At 35.6% G+C, this 23,724-nt stretch overlaps 1 protein-coding gene across 7 annotated transcripts in view; it reads left to right on the top strand.

The window, feature by feature from the left end:
- The window catches only part of REV3L (REV3 like, DNA directed polymerase zeta catalytic subunit), a 247,878-nt gene that overhangs the window by 120,224 nt on the left and 103,930 nt on the right, over nt 1-23,724 (top strand). For all 7 annotated transcript variants that reach the window (XM_081251232.1, XM_081251233.1, XM_081251234.1 and 4 more), the window contains 8 exons: nt 322-511; nt 5,784-5,858; nt 9,591-9,751; nt 14,580-14,679; nt 17,479-17,573; nt 18,145-18,249; nt 19,252-19,336; nt 19,424-19,572. In XM_081251232.1, coding sequence (XP_081107358.1) covers nt 417-511; nt 5,784-5,858; nt 9,591-9,751; nt 14,580-14,679; nt 17,479-17,573; nt 18,145-18,249; nt 19,252-19,336; nt 19,424-19,572 — 865 coding nt within the window. In that variant the 5' untranslated portion in view covers nt 322-416. The remainder of the gene's footprint in view (nt 1-321; nt 512-5,783; nt 5,859-9,590; nt 9,752-14,579; nt 14,680-17,478; nt 17,574-18,144; nt 18,250-19,251; nt 19,337-19,423; nt 19,573-23,724) is intronic.

Here is a 23,724-nt window from a genome sequence, read left to right as displayed (position 1 = left end):
TTGGGGACCGCTGTTATAGGGCAGTTCAGTGAAGTACATAAAAGTAGTTAGATTGTGAGGGTGAAATATTCAAACGTATTTTCACCAAAACTACTATTTAAATCAAACTATAATGCTTATATTTATAAAATGCTTCTAAATGTTCTGTTGTAAAATGTAGTCAATACAGGTGGCTTTAACTATGGGTTAGTTTCTTCAACCCTTCCCTCAGATAAGCTGAGTTGTCATTAGACCATTTAAATGACTTGTATTCTGAGCTTTGTAATGTTAAGGTTGTAAAATGCATCTCAAGTCTAAACTTTACAATGTGTTACATTTTAGGTCAGAAGACATGTCTTCATCTGCATGGCATCTTTCCTTACCTCTATGTGCCATATGATGATTATGGACAGCAGCCAGAAAGCTATCTTTCTCAGATGGCATTCAGTATCGACAGAGCACTTAATGTGGCTTTAGGCAATCCATCTTCCACTGCTCAGCACGTGTTCAAAGTGTCATTAGTATCAGGAATGTAAGTATATGATAACATCTTTTTAAATTTCTATTTATCTGTATTTATATTACTGTTCTAGTTAAAAGAAAACATATCCAATTCAAATATACTCTGTTCATTTTTCTTTTATTTCTAATCTAATGGAACCAGGGTGAATTTCTTACTGTAACTTTTTAAAGTCCATTTTTATTGCAATGAAAGATAGATGGTTAACAGTAATTTTTGTTTTAACTTTTTCCATTTCTCTGCTTCCTAGAACTGTAGAAATTCATGTAATTTATTCATCAAGTATTTATTGAGCACCTTTTATATTGGTGAACAAAACAAAGGTCCCTGCCCCCATGGAGGTTACGTTCTAGTAATGGAAAACAGAAAATACCCAACAGATAGAACATGAAATAAATTTATTTATTTATTACATGATAATTAATGCTATAGAACAAAATACGTAGAACAGGTAAGAAGGATCAGTAATATGGGGTGGGGAAGTAGACTGATGGCAGTTTTATATAGGGTAATCAGGGAAGGTGTCATTGATACGATAACTGATATTTGAGCAAAGACTTGAAGGTGAGGGGGTGGGAACAAAATGGAGGCCAGGTGTCTGGAGTGGAGGGAAAGGAGAGTGGACAAAATGAGGTTAGAGAGATATGAGAGAAGGAGATCATGTTGGCCAGCGGATCCCCAAAATCACTTTTACCTGGTTTGACAGCCATGAGAATGCACCTCTCATATCTCCAAATACAAAGAGCATAATTGAACAGTGGTCCCAGCTACTGCACTAAAATCCATCTGTCATTCTGTGTAAACTGAAGCTGCTTTCCGTAGGCTACTCCCAGCCAGTGGCTAAGCAGAGCAAGGCTACTAAGGCAGGCCTGTTTCTGGGAGATACTTGGGAACTCTGGGACAGCCTTTCTGAACTTTCACTAGAATCACACTGCAATAAAAGACACTTCCACTCATCTTCCCTCTGTCCCTCTCTCCTTCACTTAGATCAGACCTGTATCTAAGTCTTGTGGCTGTCCCACCCTCTCCAGAGTTCATCCTCATATTCTCTCACAGGTGTTCCCACTAACAAATTTCTTGCACATTTTGACATCTACTTCTTGGAGGACTCAGACTAACACACTTGAGAACTTAGTCAAAATACATTCTTTGGTCTCACCCCACATCTAATGAATCAGATACTGTGGTGGTGGGACCCAGAAATTTGTGAGCCTTTCTCCTGATCCTGATGCATACTGAAGTTTGAGAAACCACCGCAGTAGGCTATTCTAAGGACTTTGGCTTTTACTCCGAGCTATTGCATGATTTTGAGCAGCCAGGATCTAACTTAAACTTGAAAGGGTTCCTTTAGCAACTGTGGGAAGAACAGATCATAGAGGCATAAGAGTTTAAACAGGGAGAACATTAGGACTCTTGTTTCATTAATCTGGGTGAGAAAATATGGTGGCTTGAACTAGGGTAGTAGCAGGGGAGTAGTGAGAAGTGGTCAGCTTCTAGGTCTATTCTGAGGGTTGAGTCCCCAAGATTTGCTGTCTCATTGGATGAGGTTTGTGAGAGGAGTCAGGGATGACTACAAAATTTTGAGTCTGTGCAGATAGAGCGGGCTGGCAGGAAAGATTTAGAGCTCGTACTGGAACATATGAGTTGAATACATCTGTATGAAATCCATCTTAAATCTGTCTACTTCTTCCACCTTAATCCAGGTTTTCTTCTGGACCACCACAGTATCCTTTTAATTGAATTTCCTTCTTCTGTTCTTATCTCACTCCAGAGCTGCAGAAGTACCTGTCTTGTACTATAAATTGGATCCTTTTAAAATCATTTAAAATCCTTGAGTGGCTTCCTATTGTTTATAGATTAAACTTTAAGTTTCTGACCCCTGCCTGCCTCTGTAATGTTGCTCACTGTGTTCCATCCAGAAACACTGGTCTTCCTTCAGTCCCTCGGCTGTGCTGAGCTCTTTCCCACCTTTGTACATGCAGTTTCCTTCCCTTGAGTGCCCTACCGCTCTCCAGTCCTTCAAGTCCTTCACCTCTCCAGAGACGTTTTCTCTGACTTCCCTCCTTAAAATAGGTTGTTACTATTCTGTATCTTAGCCCATTCTTTGTTTCCTTTAGTACTTTACTATAGTTTGCAATTATTTTAATTTTTTGTTTATTAGCTCTTACGTGCTCCTCCCACCAGCCTGTAAGTTCCATGAGAAAAAGGACCATGTTTGTCTGTCCATCGTTATATCCCTTGCACCTTGTATGGTGTTGGGCACTTAGTAGACAAGGCTCAATAACTATTTGTTTGAATAAATGAATGAGGTAAAAGTTCACACCCATCCTATGATAGCAACAGTTAGGTTAAAGATAATCATCAGCTTTATATTCTAATTTTTTTTATGTTTAATGATTCCTCAGAACTTTCCTATACATATTCTCATTTCAAAGTTGAATCTCCAAACAGCCTAGTGGAATGAATAATGAGTCTTTCTATATGTTTGGTGGGCATTTGTTAAAAGCATAGCCATATTTTTAAGAGTTAGTTGAGTTACACATCTAGAGACCTGGAAGCAAAAGATGAGCTGTTCAGTCTAATTTATGGCTGCCATTCTCTTTTTTCTCCCATTCTAATGTTTTCTGTTTTTTTTCTTATATAGGTCCCCTTTTCCCTTACCATGCATTGTAGCTTCTATGATTCCTTTACTCCTTCAGTATTACCTACTTCTTTAAGTAGGCAAGTTGCATCTAGCTATCAAATTAAAACTTGAACAAATTTAATTCCAGTCTTCCTAGACTGTGTACTATACTGAAGCTGGGCTAAGAGAGAGGACCATGATCTTAGGCTCATTTCAGGGGTTCCTTGTCACTTAGCTATCATGATTCTAGAAAATATTCTATGAAAAGATTCTTAATCCATCTAAATTAATTAACTGAGGGTTTTTTTTCACTATCTGGGCTCATTTTTCTTCTCATTGTTATATTAAAAAACTAACTCAAATTATCAGATATAATTTTTTAAATATAAACATATCTACTCTTGAACTCTGTTCCATTCTAATTTCTTTCTCCCAGAGAGTCTCCCTGTGGAGAAATTCTTTTGGCAAAATCAACTAAAGTCAACAGCAGAAAGTAAGGATTGCAGGTTAAATTATACAGAGACTTTCTTGGCCAGAAGAAGCAGAAAACTGAATTTATAGAACTTCCAGGCTATATTTTGGGGCAGTAGATACAAAAGCAGAATCCTAGATTTACAAAGAATTGTAGGGATTTGATAGTCTTGTATTCAGTTTTTGAAATTTATAAGATTCTAATTGTAAAAACCTAAAGATTTTTAGCAAAAACAAAGCAAAGATAATGTGGACCACAACGGTGCAGATTTAATTCTCTTTTTTTCCCATTTATCTGGCTAAAGGTGTAACTCCTATCGTTAGACAGAGAGCTATATTTATGTATATGAAAAAATACCAAAGCAGGAAGAATAAAGAATTGAATTTTGCTGGTGAGAGAGAATGAGATCATTCATATAATGTGTTTCACCCCTTCCTTCATGGCAACAAAAATGGGGTGAGCAGCATCAAACTAGACAGGAAAGGGTAAGTGTTGTTTAAAAAAAAAAAAAAGATAAAGGGTAGGGGATAGGGAGTGATGTCAGAGTAGGTCTTTCTGAGGAGGTGAGTTTAAGCAGAGACCTGAATGAAGACTGAAAGTAAGCCATACAAAGGTTCAGGGCAGAACTTTCCAGGCAGAGGGAATGGTAAATTACTTGAGAGTGGATCAAGTTAGAAGGGGCTGAAATGTTTAGAATGGCTGGAGGAAAAAGGAAGAGGGGGTGTGAGATAAGATTGGAGTGAGTGGTAAGGATGAGACAAAGAACATTTTAGACCTTTTTTTAAAAAAAAAAATAGGGCCTCCCTGGTGGCGCAGTGGTTGGGAGTCCGCCTGCCGATGCAGGGGATGCGGGTTCGTGCCCCGGTCCGGGAGGATCCCGTGTGCCGCGGAGCGGCTGGGCCCGTGAGCCATGGCCGCTGAGCCTGCGCATCCGGAGCCTGTGCTCCGCAGCGGGGGAGGCCACAGCGGTGAGAGGCCCGCATACCGCAAAAAAAAAAAAAAAAAAAAAAAAAAAAAAAAAAAAAAAAAAAAAGAAATTGCTTTACAGCTATCATACAGATGGTTCTGACCTAAAGGCTTGAAATAGCTTATATAAAAAAAAGTTGTTTAAATATACCTCAAATAATGACTCTGTTGCCAACTTACTCCCGTATTTGAGGTCTACTACACTGTCAGACATGACAGAGAGAAATGGTGTCCTAATGAGCGTAAGTTCTATCTAGTGCCCATCATAAGGGGAAAATATTTTTTTAATGAAAAGAAATTGAGTTTATCCACCTAAAGATTTAACCAACCACTATTTACAGACAAACTCTAGGCAAATACTTTTTATTTTGTCTATAAATTCAGACCTATTTATATATTGTTTCTAATTACATCATCTTTGAAAATGGTAGTCTGTATATCAGAGTTTCAGATCCTCCTGAGATGATATAACATGATAGCCCAACTTATTCCTTCTTGCATTGAGGACTTGTTTCTCTCCCTATTACATAGATTTTTGCTTCTCCCTTTCCCCCCTCTAGCTGATACCCTGAGAAGAACCGAGCCTCAACATAAATAGCGTCCTTAGTAAAGCCGTCGTCTTTTCAATCTCTTAAGTTCCTGTCTACACAGTTTTCACAGGTTTCCTTCGATTTGAGTGTGTGTTTTATACACACATACACATATGTACATATGTATAACAGGTAAATTGTCTCTGCTTAGTGAACTTGTAAAATTAATAACAGAGACAAGTAAGGAAAGTGATACAAATTCTGTCAATTAAAGGACTTTGTTGATGAACAGCTTTAGTTTTTGACAGAAAAAATGGGAAATGGGAAAAGGTATCAGAAAGGTCTCTGTTCTTCTCATACATGGTCTGAGTAAAGAGCCACTTTTTAATAGAGCCATGATGATTGAAATTAAGGTATAAATAGTTTGCTGCTCCTTTTTGTCCCTAGTTTTTTTTTTAAGTGGTATTTTTAAACTTTTTTAAAAGAAGTAACAAGATTTTATAATGTCATATGTTAACCTTGTGGTAGGTTTAATTGAAAAGTCGTGGAGGTTCTTTTGTTTTGTGGGGGGCGGTTGGTAATATTCAATGTAAGTAAGACTGAATTAGGCCAGCTGAGTCCATTTAGGGCAATAAGTTGCATTATTTCATCTCTGATGAAAATAAATTGAAATGTCTTTTTCTTTTATTTCAGGCCTTTTTATGGTTATCATGAGAAGGAAAGACACTTTATGAAGATCTATCTTTACAACCCTGCAATGGTGAAAAGGTACAAAGCTAAATGAAATAAAAAATGAATAACTATCACTTAAGTATTTTAATAATAAAAAGAAAAATCTAGAAGAAAGGCCTGTATAGTTTGTAGCATTATTAAAGAAAGAGACCATAATATGTACATATATGTGTAAAGAGAGAGAGTCATAGCTTGGACTCTAGGAAGGATATTTTAAGGGGAAGGGACCTTGTTTTACACCCAACTGCTTCTTTTCTGTCTTAGATTTAGAGAGTTTGTAGAAGTATATAAAGAGAGATGATTGGCTGCCTTGTATAATAATCCTAGTGCCCTGCTAGCCAGACCAAATGTTCAATACCAAGAGAAATTCGTTCTTCAGTTTCAAAGCAAGGAGAAATATGTGAGAGTGAGGCCAGAGTGGGAGAGCTTTCTACTGTGAACTTAACCACTTTTCAGTACTTAAAAGATTTTTCTGATGAGATAGGTGATGTTATTAACATTTTTTCCATATTGTTTAATGAACTGTATCACCATTTAGAAGATTTATATAACTTAGTGGATCTATATTTTCCAAATGACCAGTGCATGATGTTAGAAAATTATGCGTGGGTAAAAATACTCCAAGTGTTAGGTAGACCAATAGATTTTAATATAACAGAGTACAAAAAGTTCATTGGTATGGTTTCAAATTCCACATTATTGCTGACCTTTAAGAAACTACCACTCCATTGCATTTCCATGTAGTAGAAACAAAGATCAACGTTTACCTGAAAAGGCTATTCAGTTACTCTTCCTTTTTCCAATTATTTATCTGTGTAAGTCTGGATTTTCTTCATATGCTTCAACCAAACAATATATCAGAACAGACTGAGCTGAAGCAGATGTGAGAATCCAACTGTCTTCTATTAAAACAGAGGTTTGCAAAGATGTAAAACAATTCCTCTTTTCCCGCTATATTGTTTTTGTTTTGGAAAATATAGGCTTTTTAAATATATAAAACACTTATTTATGTTAACATATAATGGGTTTATTGTTGTTATTTTAAAATTAGTAAATAAGTTTCTTAAAATTTTCTGTTTTAACCTGATTTGGTAAGTGTCAGTGGATATAAGCCACACAAACAAAAGCTCTTTGACGCTGTCAGTAATTTTTAAGAATGAAAAGGGGTCCTGGGGCCAAAAGTTTGAGAACCATCAAAATAAAGCTCTCTTAATTTTCTATCAAAGATTCTTAAAATCTGTTCACAGCCATTCTGTCCTTCTCACTGCCTATTACAGTGGAAGAGATTTACCCCCTTACCTATAAAGCTCATATTCTACCCTCTTTGACCTTTGCTTCCATCTGTCAGTTATCCCCATCTGCCTTTCCACACCATTTAAATATTAATAAGACTGTTAATTTTACACATACACACATTCATACTCAAAGACATTCATACTTACAGCTATTCTCCCAGAAGATTTTTTTTTTTTTTTTTTTTTTTGCCTGTGTTGGGTCTTTGTTGCTGCGTGTGGGCTTTTCTGTAGTTGTAGCGAGTGGGGGCTACTCTTACTTGCAGTATGGGCTTCTCATTGCGGTGGCTTCTCTTGTTGCAGAGCATGAGCTCTAGGCATGCAGCCTTGCCTAGTAGTTGTGGCAGTAGTTGTGGCTCGCAGGCTGAGTAGTTGTGGCTCGCAGGCTCAGTAGTTGTGTCACATGGGCTTAGTTGCTCCACAACATGTGGGATCTTCCCAGACCAGGGATCAAACCCGTGTCCCCTGCATTGGCAGGCGGATTCTCAACCACTGCGCCACCAGGGAAGTCCCCTCCCAGAAGAATTTATCTATACTTTGTGTGTTCAGTGTCTTACCTCCCATTCACTCTTTAACTTACTCCAATATAGGCTCTACTTCAACCATTTCACTCAAATTGCCTTCATTAGTGACCTCAGTGTTGTTAAACCCAATTAACACCTCTTTGTCCTTACCTTTTGACCACTTGTCAGTGCTTAGGTACCTTAAAATAAGGCTGCTTTGATGTAAACCTTTTCTGGTTTTCCTCATACCTTTCTAGTCATCCATATTTACAACATTTTGTGATTCCTCTTTTAACATTGTGGCTGTTTCTTGGACTTTTGTCTTAGGCATTGATTTTTTTTCTCTCTATATGTTCCCTTCACTTTACAGTCTTATATTTTCCCATTTTTAAAAATCTTTATGCATTTGGCTTCCAAATATATATCAGTAGCTTGAATTTTCCTCCAGAGCTCCTGACCAGTATATCAAACCATCTATCTACTGGATAAATAGAATAGCACTATAGTTAAGAGTGAGGGGTCAAGTCAGAGAAAATTTGGGTTGAATTTTAGCTCTTCCACTTTTTATTTGTGTGATTTTGGACAACATTTTGATCTAAGACCCAGTTTCTCTCTTTATAAAATGGAGATAGTAGTACCATAGGTTTGTAGTAAGAATTACTTGAGATTAAGCATTTAGAGCACCTAACACAGTGTCCAGTACATAGTGCCCCAAAATATGTTTGCTTCCTCTACTCTGTTAATAAAATTATCCTTATCCTCATCTTTATTATCATTTATTTCTAATATTTTTATAGAAATCTCCCTGAATACTCCAGTATACCTAAACTCCAGTATGTCTAAAACTGAGTTTGTCTTTATTTCCTCTCCAAATAAAATCCCCAAACAAACCTGTTTTCTTCCAGTAATGTAGCACCACCAACTAGCTGCTTAACCAAGATATCTAGGCATTATCCTCAACTCATATTGTCTCACCCTCCATATCTAGTTAGTCATCAAGTCCTGACCATTTTATTCCTTATATGTCTCCTGAGTCAACACATTTCCATGATCCTTGTTAAAGCCACCATCGTCTTAGTTTTTCCACAGTAATCTCTCACTCTCTGTCTCTAGTGTTCTGCATTCTCTAGCTAACCTGGTCATTTCATTTTCCTGCTCTTCACTTCACAGGCAAATTCCACCACCTTTTCAGATGTCTTTAATAGGCTCTGCATGATCTGACTTCTCATTACCTCTCTACCCTCCCCCCACCACCACCATAGCCTCTGTCTCTAAGCCTCACTCAGTGGTTTCAGTCCTTGAATAAACCACATTTTCTTGTGACCCTTTACATGTGCAATTTTATTCGCATGAAATACTCTTCTCTCTGAGAAAAAGTATTTCCAGCTCATTGTTTAGTCTCCTGCTTTAGAGACTTCTCTTCAAGAAGGCTTTGCAGAAGCTACAGTCTGGTTAATATCCCTTCTAGATGTTTCATATACTTCCCCTGCATAGCACTTGCACTACTTATAATTGCCTATTGTTTGTATTCCCCATCGTGAAGGAAAAATAACTCAGAGAATAAAAATATCAAAAGTGGTAACATCTCTGTGTGGTTGATTGAGTCATATGTCCTTTTTAGAATTTTTGTATAATCTTTTCAAATTTTTTTCTGAACTTTTTAAAAAAGCTAATATTTTAAAAATCCTTTTGACATTTTAGGTTTTTCAGTATAGTTAGCATTAAATTAGTTTTAGAAGTCAAAATATTCTTCATTCAAGGTATTTTTTGTCATTTTCTTTCAGAGCATGCAGCTTACTTTAAAACTTGATTATAAACTTTCAATTTCCAACAAAATACAAATTTGCAGTGTAATTGAAATCAAAATTTTGTGTGTTAGTATAATGTGTTTTATTCTCTATATTTGTGTAATCACCGTTTGACTTAACATTTTAGGAAACATAATTTTATATAACTTTTTTTTTCTAATTTAGGATATGTGAACTTTTGCAAAGTGGAGCCATAATGAATAAATTTTATCAGCCTCATGAAGCGCATATTCCCTACCTCCTACAGCTCTTCATTGACTACAATCTGTATGGAATGAATTTAATAAATCTGGCTGCTGTCAAGTTCCGAAAAGCAAGGAGGAAAAGTAAGGTTAATTTTGCAAGTTCAAATTAAAGCTTTGAAACAAGTATTATGTAATTTATGATTTATAAAATAATATATATTTAGAAAATAAATGCTGAGTGGATAAGGAATAAAAAGAAATATGCAAAAATGTCTTAGAGTTTATCAAGAAAAGAGTCTCAGAATTAAAGTTTTTGGTAATAGCTTTATTGAGATACAATTCACACGCCTTACAATTCATTCATTTAAATGGACACCTCTGTGGTTTTTAATATATTCACAGAGCTGTGCATCCATCACCCCAATCAAATTTAGAACGTTTTCAACACCTCTAAAGGAAATCTTTATCAATCACCCCCAGTCCTCCCTTAGCAACCATGAATCTTCTTTCTGTCTCTCTGTTTGCCCATTCTGCACATCTCATGTAAATGGAATCATGTTTATTTGTTTTCACTTAGCCTAATGTTTTCATGGTTCATCCATGTTGTAGCATATATCAGTATTTCATTCCTTTTTATGGCCAGGTAATATTCTGCTATGAATATGCTACATCATTTATTGAGTCATCAATTGACGGATGTTTGGGTTTCCTCCTTTTGGCTATTATGAACAGTGCTGCTGTGAACATTCATGTACAAGTATTCGTGTAGCCATATGTTTTCATTTCTCTTGGGCATATACCTAGGAATAGAATTTCTGGTTAAAATTCTGTAACATCTTTTGCATTTTATTGTTGGATTCCTTCTCCTCTACTTAAAACAAAGTGAAACCAACATTTTCCCTCCAACCCTGCTGTCCTTTATGTTATAATTATTTTCTTCTTTTTCACTGACAAACTTTTAAAAGCAAAAGTTAGCTTTTTTTTCTCTTGTTGTTTACCAGCTATTCTTTTCTGTTTTAACTCCTTGGGTTTCTTCTACCATACCCAAACTGTGGTCTGAAAAGTAACCAGGGAGGACTTATTCCCTCTGAATGGTGGGTTAGGTTATTGGGATCCACCCTCCTACTAAAACCAATTTAATAACTAGGTAAGATTTTTTTTTAATTTTAATCTATCACAGAGATTATAAACAATAAAGAAGTACTGGCCAAAAGAGGAAATAGAATGCTGAAAACAGCCTTTGCCCTGAGGGGTTTGCTAATCCTGGCTGCCTCCATTGAGACAGCCTTACTAGGTGAGGGAGCCAGAAACAACTCAGGGCCTGCTGGACAGGATGGAACCCTCCAGAATAAGGTAGGGTTTCAAAGAGATATACCCAAACTAGGAAGTGGAACAACTTTGAGACATTTCAGTTTGAATCTCCTGGGACTAAAAGAGATTCCCAAATCTAGAACTTCGTCTTAGGTGGTGGAATCATTGGATATCCATATGCCAGAAAATAAAAATAAAAGAGACCAGACAGATACTTCATACCTTGTATAAGAATTAACTAAAAATGGATCATAGACTTAAATGTAAAATGTAAATCTATCAGACTTCTAGAAGAAAACAATGAGAAAATCTCCTGACAAGTTGATTTTGTCAAAGTTAAAAACTTTTTCTCTGTAAAAAATAATATTAAGAGAATAAAAAGATAAGTCACAGACTGGGAGAGAATATTTTCAAATTACGTATCTGATAAAGTACTTATATCTTGAATATATAAAGAATTTCCTAAAACTCAATAATAGGAAAGCAAACAACCCCATTAAAAATGGTCAAAAGACCTGAACAGACACTTCAACAAAGAAGAAGATATAAGGATGGCAAACAGGAATAGATGATTCTCAACAGTATATATCATTTGGGAAATGCATTTTAAAACCAGAAAGAGCAACCATTATACACCTATTAGAATGGTTAAAATCCAAAAAAAACTAGCAATAAACAAATGCTGGTAAGGATGGGAACAGCATCAACTCTCATTCATTGCTTGTGGGAAGGCAAAATGGTGTAGTCACTTTGGAAGACAGTTTGGCAGTTTCTTGTAAAGTTAAATATAGACTTACCATATGACCCAGCAGTTACACTCCTGTATGTTTACCAAGTGATTTAAAACTCATGTCCACCTAAAAACCTGTATGCAAATGTATATAGCAACTTTATTTCATAATTGCTAAAAATCTAAAGTAACCAAGATGTCCACTCAATGGGGCAATGGATAAACTGTTATATACCAATACAGTGGAATGTTATTTATCAGTAAAACACATCAAGCTCTTGATTCATACAACATCAATGAATCTTTAATGCATTTTACTAAGTGAAAGAAGCCAGACCCAAAAGGCTACAAGCTGTTTGATTTTATTCATACAACATTCTGGTAAAGGCAAAACTATAGAAATGTAAAACATATTAGTGGTTGCCAGGAGTTGGAGAAGAGGAGAATGTTGACTACAAAGCCAATATATAGGGGAACTTTTAAGATGAAGGAATTATTCTGTATGTTACTGGCATGGTGGTATGATTCTATGCATTCTTGAAACCCATGAAATTGTACCTTAACCAAGCATTGATGGTTAACATCTCCAGTGATGGCATATGGATATCGTGTCCCCTCTCATATGATATGATGAGGATGCTTCACCTCTGGGTATTCTTCATGGAAACCCATAATAACAATCTAATCATGAGGAAAACATCAACAGACCCAGATTGGAGGACGTCCTATAGGTGAACTGACCAGTAGTCATGACTGTCAAGGTCATGAAAAACAAGGAAAGACTGAGAAATAGACCAGAGGAGACTAGGGAGACATGATAACTAACTACAATGTGGTACCCTACATTGGATCCTGAAACAGAAAATGGACAGTAGTGGATAAACTGCTGAAATTCAAATAAAGTGTATAGTGTAGTTAATAGGAAGGTATCTGTGTCAGTTTTCTTGTTTTGACAGATGTGCTTTGATAATGTAAAATGGTAACAATGGGAGGGGTGTGGTAAGCAGATTCAGAAAATGTACTATCCTTGTAACTTTCCTGTATCTAAAATTATTCCAAAATATAAAGGTTATTGGGGGGAAAAAGAATAACAGTTTGGTTATCAGTGTCAAACATAGCTGGGAGTTCAAGAAGAACTGATGAATGGAAAAGGTTCTAGAGAGTGTACGGGAGGTATTTATAGGAAAAGGAGCTCAGTTTTACAAAAGTTTGTTTCCAGTAGGTGAAAAAGCATGAGGAAAGTTTGAATTAGCAAATATATGTAAGCCATTTATTTTAGTTATAAAAGTTAGATGAGTATTGGAAGGGATTTTTTTTCAAAATATGGAAAATTTTTACAATTTGAAGGCAGCAATATATGAAATTTCATTGGGGTAAATTAAAAGCAGGGAAATTTCAAGTATGATGAAGTGTTTATTTTAGGTTTTTGTTTTGTTTAAAAAATAGATAAAAGATTATAATGAAATCATGAAAAGAATAGGTGAATTTTTTTGTATTATATTTTGTCATGTAATATCAGACGCATAATTAAATGGACAGTAAACATCTTATTGTAAATATGTTGCATATATACGCACAACTTAACATTTTAATCTTGTAAGACAAGTTAATTTAGTACATAATGTCTTTTGAAAGTAAATTCAAAAGTGAAAAATATTTAGAAATTTTAATACTACATATGCATATACCATTTTGTCTTATTATTCAGTTATATACTCAGTTGCCAAATGAAACAGAGATGTTGCTAATTACTGTTGTTAAGGTGAAGTATATAGAAGTACTTAGAGTAAATATTTTTAGCATCACAGAGGGATTTTTTTACAGTTCTCCATAGTGGCTTTTTATTACATTTTTAACATCCAGAGTTGAAAAGAATTATATATGTATTTATAAAATAAAGTAATACATAAAGTAGAGTTAAAGTGTGAATTTTTATACTGTGATAGATAACTTTGAATTAGTAAACTTGTATAGATTTTTCACTCATATAAATTTCTTAGAAAATAATATTTGTGTTTTAATTTACAACTTGCAAAGCAGTTTCATATAAATGCCTTAGCCACATAACAGCAAAGCCTTCAAAAGCTTCTGAAGGTATATATAATCAGTTACATTGTTTGTTATGTGTTTTGTTAAAATAGCAAAGATGGTAAGTCTAATTAATTACATAATTTTGTGATCAAGCTAACCAAATAAGAAAAAGTATCAAATTTAGTTGGAGAGGATTGCAAATTTATTATCTTTCTTAATGTTAGGGTTCCTTCTATGCCACTCACTCAAGCTTTCTTTATCTGAAAATTTAAATTTCCATAAGAGATCACAAAAAAATTGCTAAAATTTAGAGACTACTTCCAAAGCATGGCCCCAGGACTCAGTTTCTGCAGCTGGGACAACTAAGCAAATGCATAGTTCCCTCCAACTGCTCGTCAAATTGTATTTGCATTTGCCCCAGGTTTCCACTCACTGTTACTGCCATTACTTTTGAAATGCATTGTGTATTTTCTTTTTATTCATGGATTAGCATTAAAGTATGTTTTGAATTTTATCTGGAATCTGATTTCCACTAGAATTTTAGTTGAGGCTCATATAGAATACCCTAGGAATTTAAAGTCTACAAAAATTCTTAATTCTTTATTTTTAAAATGAGATTTGAAGCATACCTATCACAGTAGCGCATTTAAATGTATCATACTTCTAGTATGAAAGTATTGTGACCATTTCTCTTTCATATCCATATATTGCAAATACTTTTCCCCATGTCGGTTTGGAATCATTACTCTCCACTGTGTGTATGCATTCCGGTATGTTTATGAATTTTTAGGATACAATTTTAGGAACTGGTCATAAGGGTTGTTTACTAATATACTTAAAGGGTAATTATATGTAAGTTAAAAGTGGAACTTACCCCTTTTACCTTTTTATTTCTAGGTGATCCATTACGTGCAAGTGGATCTTGCAAGAATCAGCTACCAGGAAGAAATTCTCTTACTGGTACTTTATTTCGGTGGGAAGAAGACGAAATACCAAGGTTAGTTTATGTTGTAAAGGAAAGGAAAAGTTATTTACATATATCCTACTCTATTCAGAAATCAGTGGTTAGCATAATTTAATTTGAACCTTTATTGTAATTGTTTTTTATTTATAAGTTTATCAAAAAAGCAAATCTCAACATTAGTGTATTACATGGATCATAGATTTCAAGAACAGACCATGAAAATATACCTAGTTATTACCTAATTAATAAAAGAAATCTGGATGTGTTTATACTTCTCTCCAACATCCATCTTCTATGTACATTCTAAATTGACATCCTATAACTTGTCAAGTAAAAATCACATAATAAAATAACAATTTAAAACCTAAATGGAGGGACTTCCCTGGTGGCGCAGTGGTTAAGAATCCATCTGCCAGTGCAGGGGACACGGGTTCGATCCCTGGTCCGGGAAGATCCCACATGCCGTGTAGCAGCTAAGCCCATGAGCCACGACTTCTGAGCCCGCATGCCTAGAGCCTGTGCTCTGCAAGAAGAGAAGCCACCGCAGTGAGAAGCCCACACCGCAGTGAAGAGTAGCCTCCACTCGCTGCAACTAGAGAAAGCCCGTGCATAGCAAAGAAGACCCCAACACAGCCAAAAAAAAAACCTAAATGGCGATTATTTTTAATAAAAATAACCCCTAAATATTTCCAAATATTGAATATTTGTGGGGAGGGCTTCCCTGGTAGCGCAGTGATTGAGAGTCTGCCTGCCGATGCAGGGGACATGGGTTCGTGCTCCGGTCCGGGAAGATCCCACATGCCATGGAGTGGCTGGGCCCGTGAGCCATGGCCTCTGGGCCCGCGCATCCGGAGCCTGTGCTCCGCAATAGGAGAGGCCACAACAGTGGGAGGCCCGCGTAGCACAAAAAAAAAAACCAAAAAAACTGTAGATGTCTGAGCTCCATCCTCAGTGATTGTAATTACTGACTGTAATTGTCTGTTGTGTTAAGCTGTGAACAGAAATGGTCAGAGAGGCATGGTTTTCTAAATACCATTGTATTGCTTATCTACCTTTCATGACTAAAATGAATGGTCTACATGTATTTGCTGACTCAATTTTTTTACTCACACTTCTTCTGTTTACTGGAACAAATTTTTAATTCTGAAAACTACTTCCTTTCCCTAGGAACTCCTCCGATACTGAATGTCTGAAGTAGGCAAGAAATAGTTGTAAATTTCTACTATGAGATTGCTTTTTTTTTTTTTTTTTTCTGCGGTATGCGGGCCTCTCACTGTTGTGGCCTCTCCCATTGCGGAGCAGAGGCTCCGGATGTGCAGGCCCAGCAGCCATGGCTCATGGGCCCAGCCACTCTGCGGCATGCGGGATCTTCCCGGACCAGGGCACGAACCCGCGTCCCCTGCGTCGGCAGGCAGACTCCCAACCACTGCGCCACCAGGGAAGCCCAAGAGATTGCTTTTTTTTTTTTTTTTTTTTTGCATTTTTTAGTGTTATTGTTTCCCTCCTTTGTCACAAATGTTCTACTCCTGGAAAATTCACCCTTGAAATGTATAATACAACGCTTCCAAAAGTGTGAAACTTTTTAGTATAAAGGAGAAAACTTGGCCAAAAACTATTTTACCTGGTACTTTAATTCATGGCATAACTGATGTTGGTAAATTATATGGGTAAAGAAGACAAGCTATATTGAGAATTACTTTTTCTGAAAGTTAAAGGGATGGATATATTGTGATAGGTTGACTAATATGTCCCTTCTCTGTCAATGGTGAAAAGATATATGTGTGTGTTGTGTCTATACATATATATAAATAGTAAAAGTTCTGTGGTTTAACAAATTAATCTCTAATATTCCATCAAAATTTCTATTCAAACACCCATTCCTTAGGTATAGACAATGGAAAATGAGGTTTTGTTAATGTTTCTCATAAAACATTTTAAAATGTTTCAAATATTAATGAAATCTTCTATCACCCACTTTCTAGTAAAAGTTCTCTCCTTTTCATTTGGTGTCCCTATTGGTAGGAGATCTGAATTTTGGAACGGATAAACTGGGATCCATACTAGTTGTCTTTTGTTTATTCTGTCAAGCAGGGACATTTATATGGTGTCATCTGAAATCTTTCATGTGGCTCTGATGAAAAACAAAAATGCTTTTGAGTCAAAGAGCATTAGTGGCGAATAGTTCTCTGTAGTTCTCATAAAAAGTAATGACCTCATGGTGTCACCTCTTTTCCTAGCTATGATCCCACTATTGGACTCATGTGGTTTCTCAATTCTATAGTTACGGAAAATTTTTAAACATTCCCCAGCTCAGCAGTAGTTGAGGGCAGGGAGAACAGTATCATTTGCCCACTTTTCAGTATGTTCACCTCCCCTCATCTCTTGTTTTATATATATATTCCCTCCTCATTTGTAAAAACCATCTATGATTGCTGAGATAGATGCCTCTGGGCAAATAATTGCATGTGTGTATGGTTTTTGATGCATCCCCTCTGTTGTCCCTCTGTTATCTTATCCCATCCTGCCCTGGATGTGACCCACATGCTGAAACATCGTACATTCCTTTTCTATAAAATATAATGAACCAAAATATGTAAAATAGACTCCAAAAGTATCTCAATGGAGTTGTCAATTTTGTGTTTCTCTTCCTGTTTTTCATTTCTTTGTATATACACACAGAGTATCAATTATGTCATGAATAATTGTGGATTAATACAATATCACTGGCTTTTCTGGTTACCACGTAAATGTGAAAAATTGTTAAGTAATAAAAATCTTAAGAAAACTTTCTCTTACATAATTATTGTGTCTTTTGATACTTCTTTAATACAGCTCTTTAATACTGGAAGGTGTTGAACCACAGAGTACTTGTGAATTAGAAGTGGATGCTGTAGCTGCTGATATCTTAAATCGGTTGGACATTGAAGGTATATGCACAGTTATTCTTAACATATGTTTTTATTTTTAAAAATCCATGACCAAAGGATGGAAAAAGTAGGGAAGAAAACATTACTAGGGAAGTGAAATTATTTAAAGAAGGAGGATGTAAAATGTTATGAAGATTTTTTTCTGTACCTCTGATGAGATAGTCATTATTTTTTCATTTATGCTTTCATTCATATGAGTTTGTTTGCATAGACATGAACCTAAAGTAAGTGTGACACTAAGTAAATTAGCCATTATAAAAGAATTTACTATGCTCTGCCTTTTAATTTTTTTATTTCCAGGTTATATAGCAGGGAGGAGACTTTTAGGTCTGCTGGCTATCATCAAATGTTTGAATCTTACTCACTTGCTGTGTTTTTGGGAGCTAGTAGGAAAACTAAAAAAGGAGTAATATAGTAAATATAGGTTGGGATAATTTGTCTGTTTTATTACACAAAGTAGGTAATTGTTTTTCTTAAAAGACAGTATTCTTTTTAAGTATGGATTTCTTTTTTTTAAGCAAGTATTTTTCACTTTGACCCTTATAATATTGAAGTATTATTATGATTACAGCTCAAATTGGTGGAAACCCTGGTCTACAGGCCATATGGGAAGATGAAAAGCAACGGCGAAGAAACAAAAATGAAACTTCTCAAATTAGTCAACCCGAATCACAAGGTATAAATGATTTTCTTTTAACTGGATATTTTAATGGAAAAGTTTAAGTCATTGAGTTTTTACCTTGACATTAGATTTTGCTTTTCAAACTACCTTTAAATTTTCTATATATATTTTCCCTATTCTCATTGCTCTGAACCATAATTCTGTACCTCCAAAGTGTCACTCATTGTTTCTCTTCGCATGAGAAATTGACATCTTCATTGGCCTTGGTTTTCACTGGTAGTACCTTTTTCTCCTTTTTCATTCTGTGGTATGTTTTAACCTCTTGTATTTCCAAATGAGCTATAGAATACTTACAGAAGAGCATGAATCCCAACTTAGAAACACTTCGTTTAATTCATTACACTTTGAAAATGTCACCCATGAAATTCTGCCCCCTTGTTATTTTCTGGGTATGTCATATAAATTCTGACTTTGATTACCTTGTACATCTCTGAAGAAAATACTCATTTTATTTTTTACTAAACCCTGCTATATTCAAAAAGAATTTGAAGGGGCTTAAGTAATGCCATGGATACAACAAAAATTTTTAAATAAAGGTAAAAGAATAGAAGACATAATTCAAAAGGCAAATGTATTTGAAATACAGTAGTAAGCCTATACTGAAGTCCAATTAAAATTTGTATTATAATCTCTTGGACACTAAAAATCCTTTGATAAGTTTTGAATGCCTTTAATGCCTTTTAAAATAGAAATATTTTATAAAGGGAAAATTTCTAGGTTCAGGGTGTATGATACATTTATAGGTAGAAAATAATGTTTTTCTCTTTTAGATTTAAGTTATAGAACTTAATCTTAGACTGACTTTAAGTGCTTAACTTCATAGCTTCAGTAACAACCATTTCTCTTTTGTTTGATTTATAATAGGACTACTTTTAGGTGGTGTTATATGTGTCAGGGATAGGAAATAGCTACCATTTTAAAAGCTCTTATAGGAAAAAGGAAAATATTTCATTCATTTGCTATCTACATTTTTTAATGCACTTTTAAAATTCAAAGATCGCAGGTTTGTGCCAGCAACAGAAAGTGAAAAAAAATTTCAGAAGAGACTTCAGGAAATTCTCAAACAGAATGATTTCTCTGTGTAAGTGGTTATTTATTATAGATCTCAGAACTAATTTTATTGCTTTGATATATAGTTTGTTATAAAGGATATGTTTTAATTAAGCAGAACATTATCAGGATCTGTGGACTACAGCGATGGATCCCAGGAGTTCCCTGCTGAATTAACATTGCACTCTGAGGTTCTGTCTCCTGAAATTCCTCACTGTACACCAGCTAATATGGTAGAAGTCCACAAAGACACAGAGTTGAGCAAAGGTGAGGTTTTCTTTCAAGTGTACAGAAAATACCATAACAGACATCCTGTGTATCTAGCACTGAGATATTAGTATTTGGTTGAGTTAGCTAAGTTTTTATTTTCCTAAGAAGTAAACATCATTGATGTAGCAAAGACCTCTCTCTCATTCTTTTACCTTCTCTTCATCTCTAGAGGTAAGCACTATTCTGAAGTTGGTACAAACTGTTACAATATATGATTTTGTGTTTTCTTATATGTTTGTCCAAAGCATATATTATTATTATTATTTTTTTTTTTTGCGGTACGTGGGCCTCTCACTGTTGTGGCCTCTCCCGTTGCGAAGCACAGGCTCCGAACGCGCAGGCTCAGTGGCCACGGCTCACACGGGCCCAGCCGCCCCGCGGTATGTGGGATCTTCCCAGATTGGGGCACGAACCTGTGTCCCCTGCGTCAGCAGGCGGACTCTCAACCACTGTGCCACCAGGGAAGCCCATATACTATTATTTTAGGTTTTAGATTTTACATAAATGGTGTTCCTACTTTGCGTAGATTAAGCAACTTGCTTTTTTTCATTCAACATTATGTTTTTTAACAACTTAATTCGGGTATAATTTATGTAACATAAAATTCACTCATTTTAAGTGTATAATTCAGTGATTTATAGTAAGTTTACAGAGTTGTACTAACATCTCCATAATTCAATTTTAGAATAGCTCCTTCTCCTCAAAAGATTCTTTGTGTCCATTTGCAGTCACATCTCCAACCCCAAGTAACCACTCATCTACTTCCTTGTCTCTGAAGATGTGCCTTTTCTGGATATGTCATGTAAATGAAATCATACAAAATGTGATCTTTTGTGCCTTGCTTCTTTCACTTAGCATAATGTTTTCAGGCTCATCCATATTGGAGTATCTCTATCAGTATTTCATTCCATTTTATTGCCTAGTAGTATTGCATTCTACTGATATATTTTATTGACTAATTCATCAGTTGATGAAAATTTGAGTTGTTTTCACTTTTTGGCCCTTAAGAATAAGGCTGCTCTTGAACATTTATGTCTTTGTATGGGTATATATTTTCATTTTTCTTGAGTAGATACCAAGGAAGAGAATTGCTGGATCGTTTGATAAATTTGTGTTTAATTTTTAATAAATTGCCAAACTGTTCTCCAAAGTGACTGCACTGTTTTACATTCCCACCAGCAGTATATGAGGGTTTCAGAAACCCCACGTTCTCACTAACACTTGTTATTATCTGTGCTTTTTTATATAGCCATCCTAGTATGTGTGAAACGGCATCTCATTATGGTTTAATCATCATATCCCTCATTAATAATGATGTTCAGTATCTTTTGTGTCAGCAATAATAACTTTGAAATCTATCCTTGTTCTTACATGTTTCTAGGTCATTCATTTTAGCTGCTGATTAGCATTCTTTTGTAAGACTAAACAAGTGTTTCTGTTCTCTACAGCTATTAGATGGTTTTCACTTTTGCACTGTTGTTAACAGTGTTAGGTCTGTCACCTTGTGGCCATGTGCAAGAGTTTCTCTACAGAAGACATACAGAAGTGTAATTTGCCAGGTCTTAGGGTGTATGTATTATACTCTACCTAGATAGCATCTATTCTAACAGGGTTTTCTAACAGTTACCTTATACGTGATTGGTAAATAAGAGAATAATGAAAGTTTTACTTAGAAGTCATGTTGTTTCGCATAAAATTTTTCTAAGCAAGAGGAGCCAGAATAGGAGGAGTAGAATTGCAGCCTTCAGTAGGAAAGGAAAAGCCCTCTTTTCACTGCTGCATTGGCAGCAGGGGCTCTTTTGACTGTATTAAACAACAGCTAGAAATGAGCACCTACACCCACCCAGGGCTTCCTCCTTCCCTAGAGTTGCATCCTAGCATTGTGCCCTCTGTGACTCATGGCAGGTTTCACCCTCTCCTCAGTACTTTAATGGCAGCCTTCTGGCTCAGAGCTCTACTTCCATTTGCTTTGTCTCAGCATCTGCCAGCCCCATCCTAATCAAAATGTACCCAGAATTTCCATACTATTATTTTCTGTGCATTTTTAATATCTCCTATGACAGCCTCCAGCCACACTGAGCTGCCTGCCTGACTGAGCAGTTTATTTCCTCGGGTACCAATTATTGATTTTGTTAGTGTTCTCATTACAGAGTTGCATAAGTTTTGTCTTAGCCTTTTATTTTCCTTATAAGCTCAATTTTAGTGCTTAATTTTTCAGATTTTGAGGTATGTTAACAATAAAACTATCACATTTGGTAGTAAAGCCAGTATTTCAAAGTTGCTCTATAAAATGTACCTAAGTTTATATTCCCAGGATGTGTTAGAGCTTATACTTCCCTACATCCTCAACAATATTTGATAGTATAAGATGTAAAAATTTTTTGCCATTCTCATTCTTTGAAATCTAAATCTCCTTAGTTTAATCTTCATTTCCTGATTACTAATAAGTTTGAGCATTTGGATCTCTTTATCTGCGAATTGCTTATTCATGTTCTTTGCTCATTTTCTATTGGATCTGTACTCTTTTTCTTAGTAATTTGTAGGAATTCCTCATATTTTCTGGATATCAAGGCTTTGTCAGTTATATTTATTGTAGAGATATTTTCTCCTCATCTAGAATTACACTTCAAAGTCTCCATAAAATTTTTTTTAGCTTTTTCCTTCCCTATCCGGATGTAATGAAAGTTTTCATCCTTAAGGTTTATGTGTGCTTACAGATTGGTTTTTCACATATAAATCTTCAGTTTATATGACATTTTACTTGTGTATATAGTAAGGATCTTATTGTTATTTATTTTTCTAGATGTAAAGAGCTAGTGGTTCCAACATATTTATTGAAAAGTTATTTTTTTCCCACTGAATTCCCCAACCTCGGTTGTGTTCTCCCATGTTAATATCATACTGTTGTAATTACTGTTGCTTTGTAAGTAATGATATATATCAGGAGCAGATCTTCCCTATTTAGTTTCAAAATTATCTTATTTACTCTTTTTTTTAAATACATCTTTATTGGAGTATAATTGCTTTACCATGTTGTGTTAGTTTCTGCTGTACAACAAAGTGAATCAGCTGTATGTATACATACATCCCCATAACCCCTCCCTCTTAAGCCTCCCTCCCACCCTCCCTATCCCACCCCTCTAGGTCGTCACAAATCACCAAGATGATCTCCCTGTGCTATGCAGCAGCTTCCCACTAGCCATCTACAAAATTGTCGTATTTACTCTTGATCTTTTTTTTGTGTGTGGTACGCAGGCCTCTCACTGTTGTGGCCTCTCCCGTTGCGGAGCACAGGCTCCGGACGCGCAGGCTCAGCGGCCACAGCTCACGGGCCTAGCTGCTCCGCGGCATGTGGGATCTTCCCGGACTGGGGCACAAACCCCGGTCCCCTGCATCGGCAGGCGGACTCTCAAACACTGTGCCACCAGGGAAGCCCGAAGTTTGGGTTTTTTGAAATTATGAATGGATATTAAATTTTACCAATTGTTTTTTTTGAAAATATTGACATAATCAGTTTTTCTTTTACTCTGTTAATATGGTAGTTACATTAATAATGTTAATGTATTTAATGTTAAACTATCCCTGGACTCCTGAAATAAATCCTTCGTTGTCATAATGTAGTATGTTTTTTTAAATGTTGCTATATCTACTTTGGTAATATTTTGTTTAGAATTTTAATTTTTTTTTTTTTTCAGTAATTGAGAAAGATCCATACTTTGCCCCCATTAAATGCATTGTGGAGCTTTTCATATTTTGCAACTCTCCTTTCAAGAATTTTTATTAGATATAATCTGTATCTTAGAGATTTGATAGATCTCATCTGTAAAACCATCCAGACTTATATAGATTTTTGTGGGTTGATTTTATATGGCAGGGGTGGGGGGGTGGGAAGTAAAGGAAGTGGATTTTAAGCTATTAATTCAACTTCCTTAGCTGTTACAGGTCTACTCAAGTTTTCTGATTCTGTTTGAATCAGAGTTTATATCATATTTTTCCTAAGAAATTATTCATTTAATCTGATTTTTCCATATTTGTGGTATAAAGTTGGTCATAGTATTACTTGAACGTGCCTCTTTTACCTTTGGCACTTCGCTTGTATTTCTGACATTGTTTATGCCTTCTGTCTATTTTGTTGTGATCATTCTTGCC

Source organism: Mesoplodon bidens, assembly GCF_964165515.1.
Source record: "Mesoplodon bidens genome assembly, chromosome: 12".
NCBI classification, from domain to species: Eukaryota; Metazoa; Chordata; class Mammalia; order Artiodactyla; family Ziphiidae; genus Mesoplodon; species Mesoplodon bidens.
The sequence above is the reverse complement of the archived record's forward strand: the minus strand, read 5'-3'. Positions and strand labels throughout refer to the sequence as shown.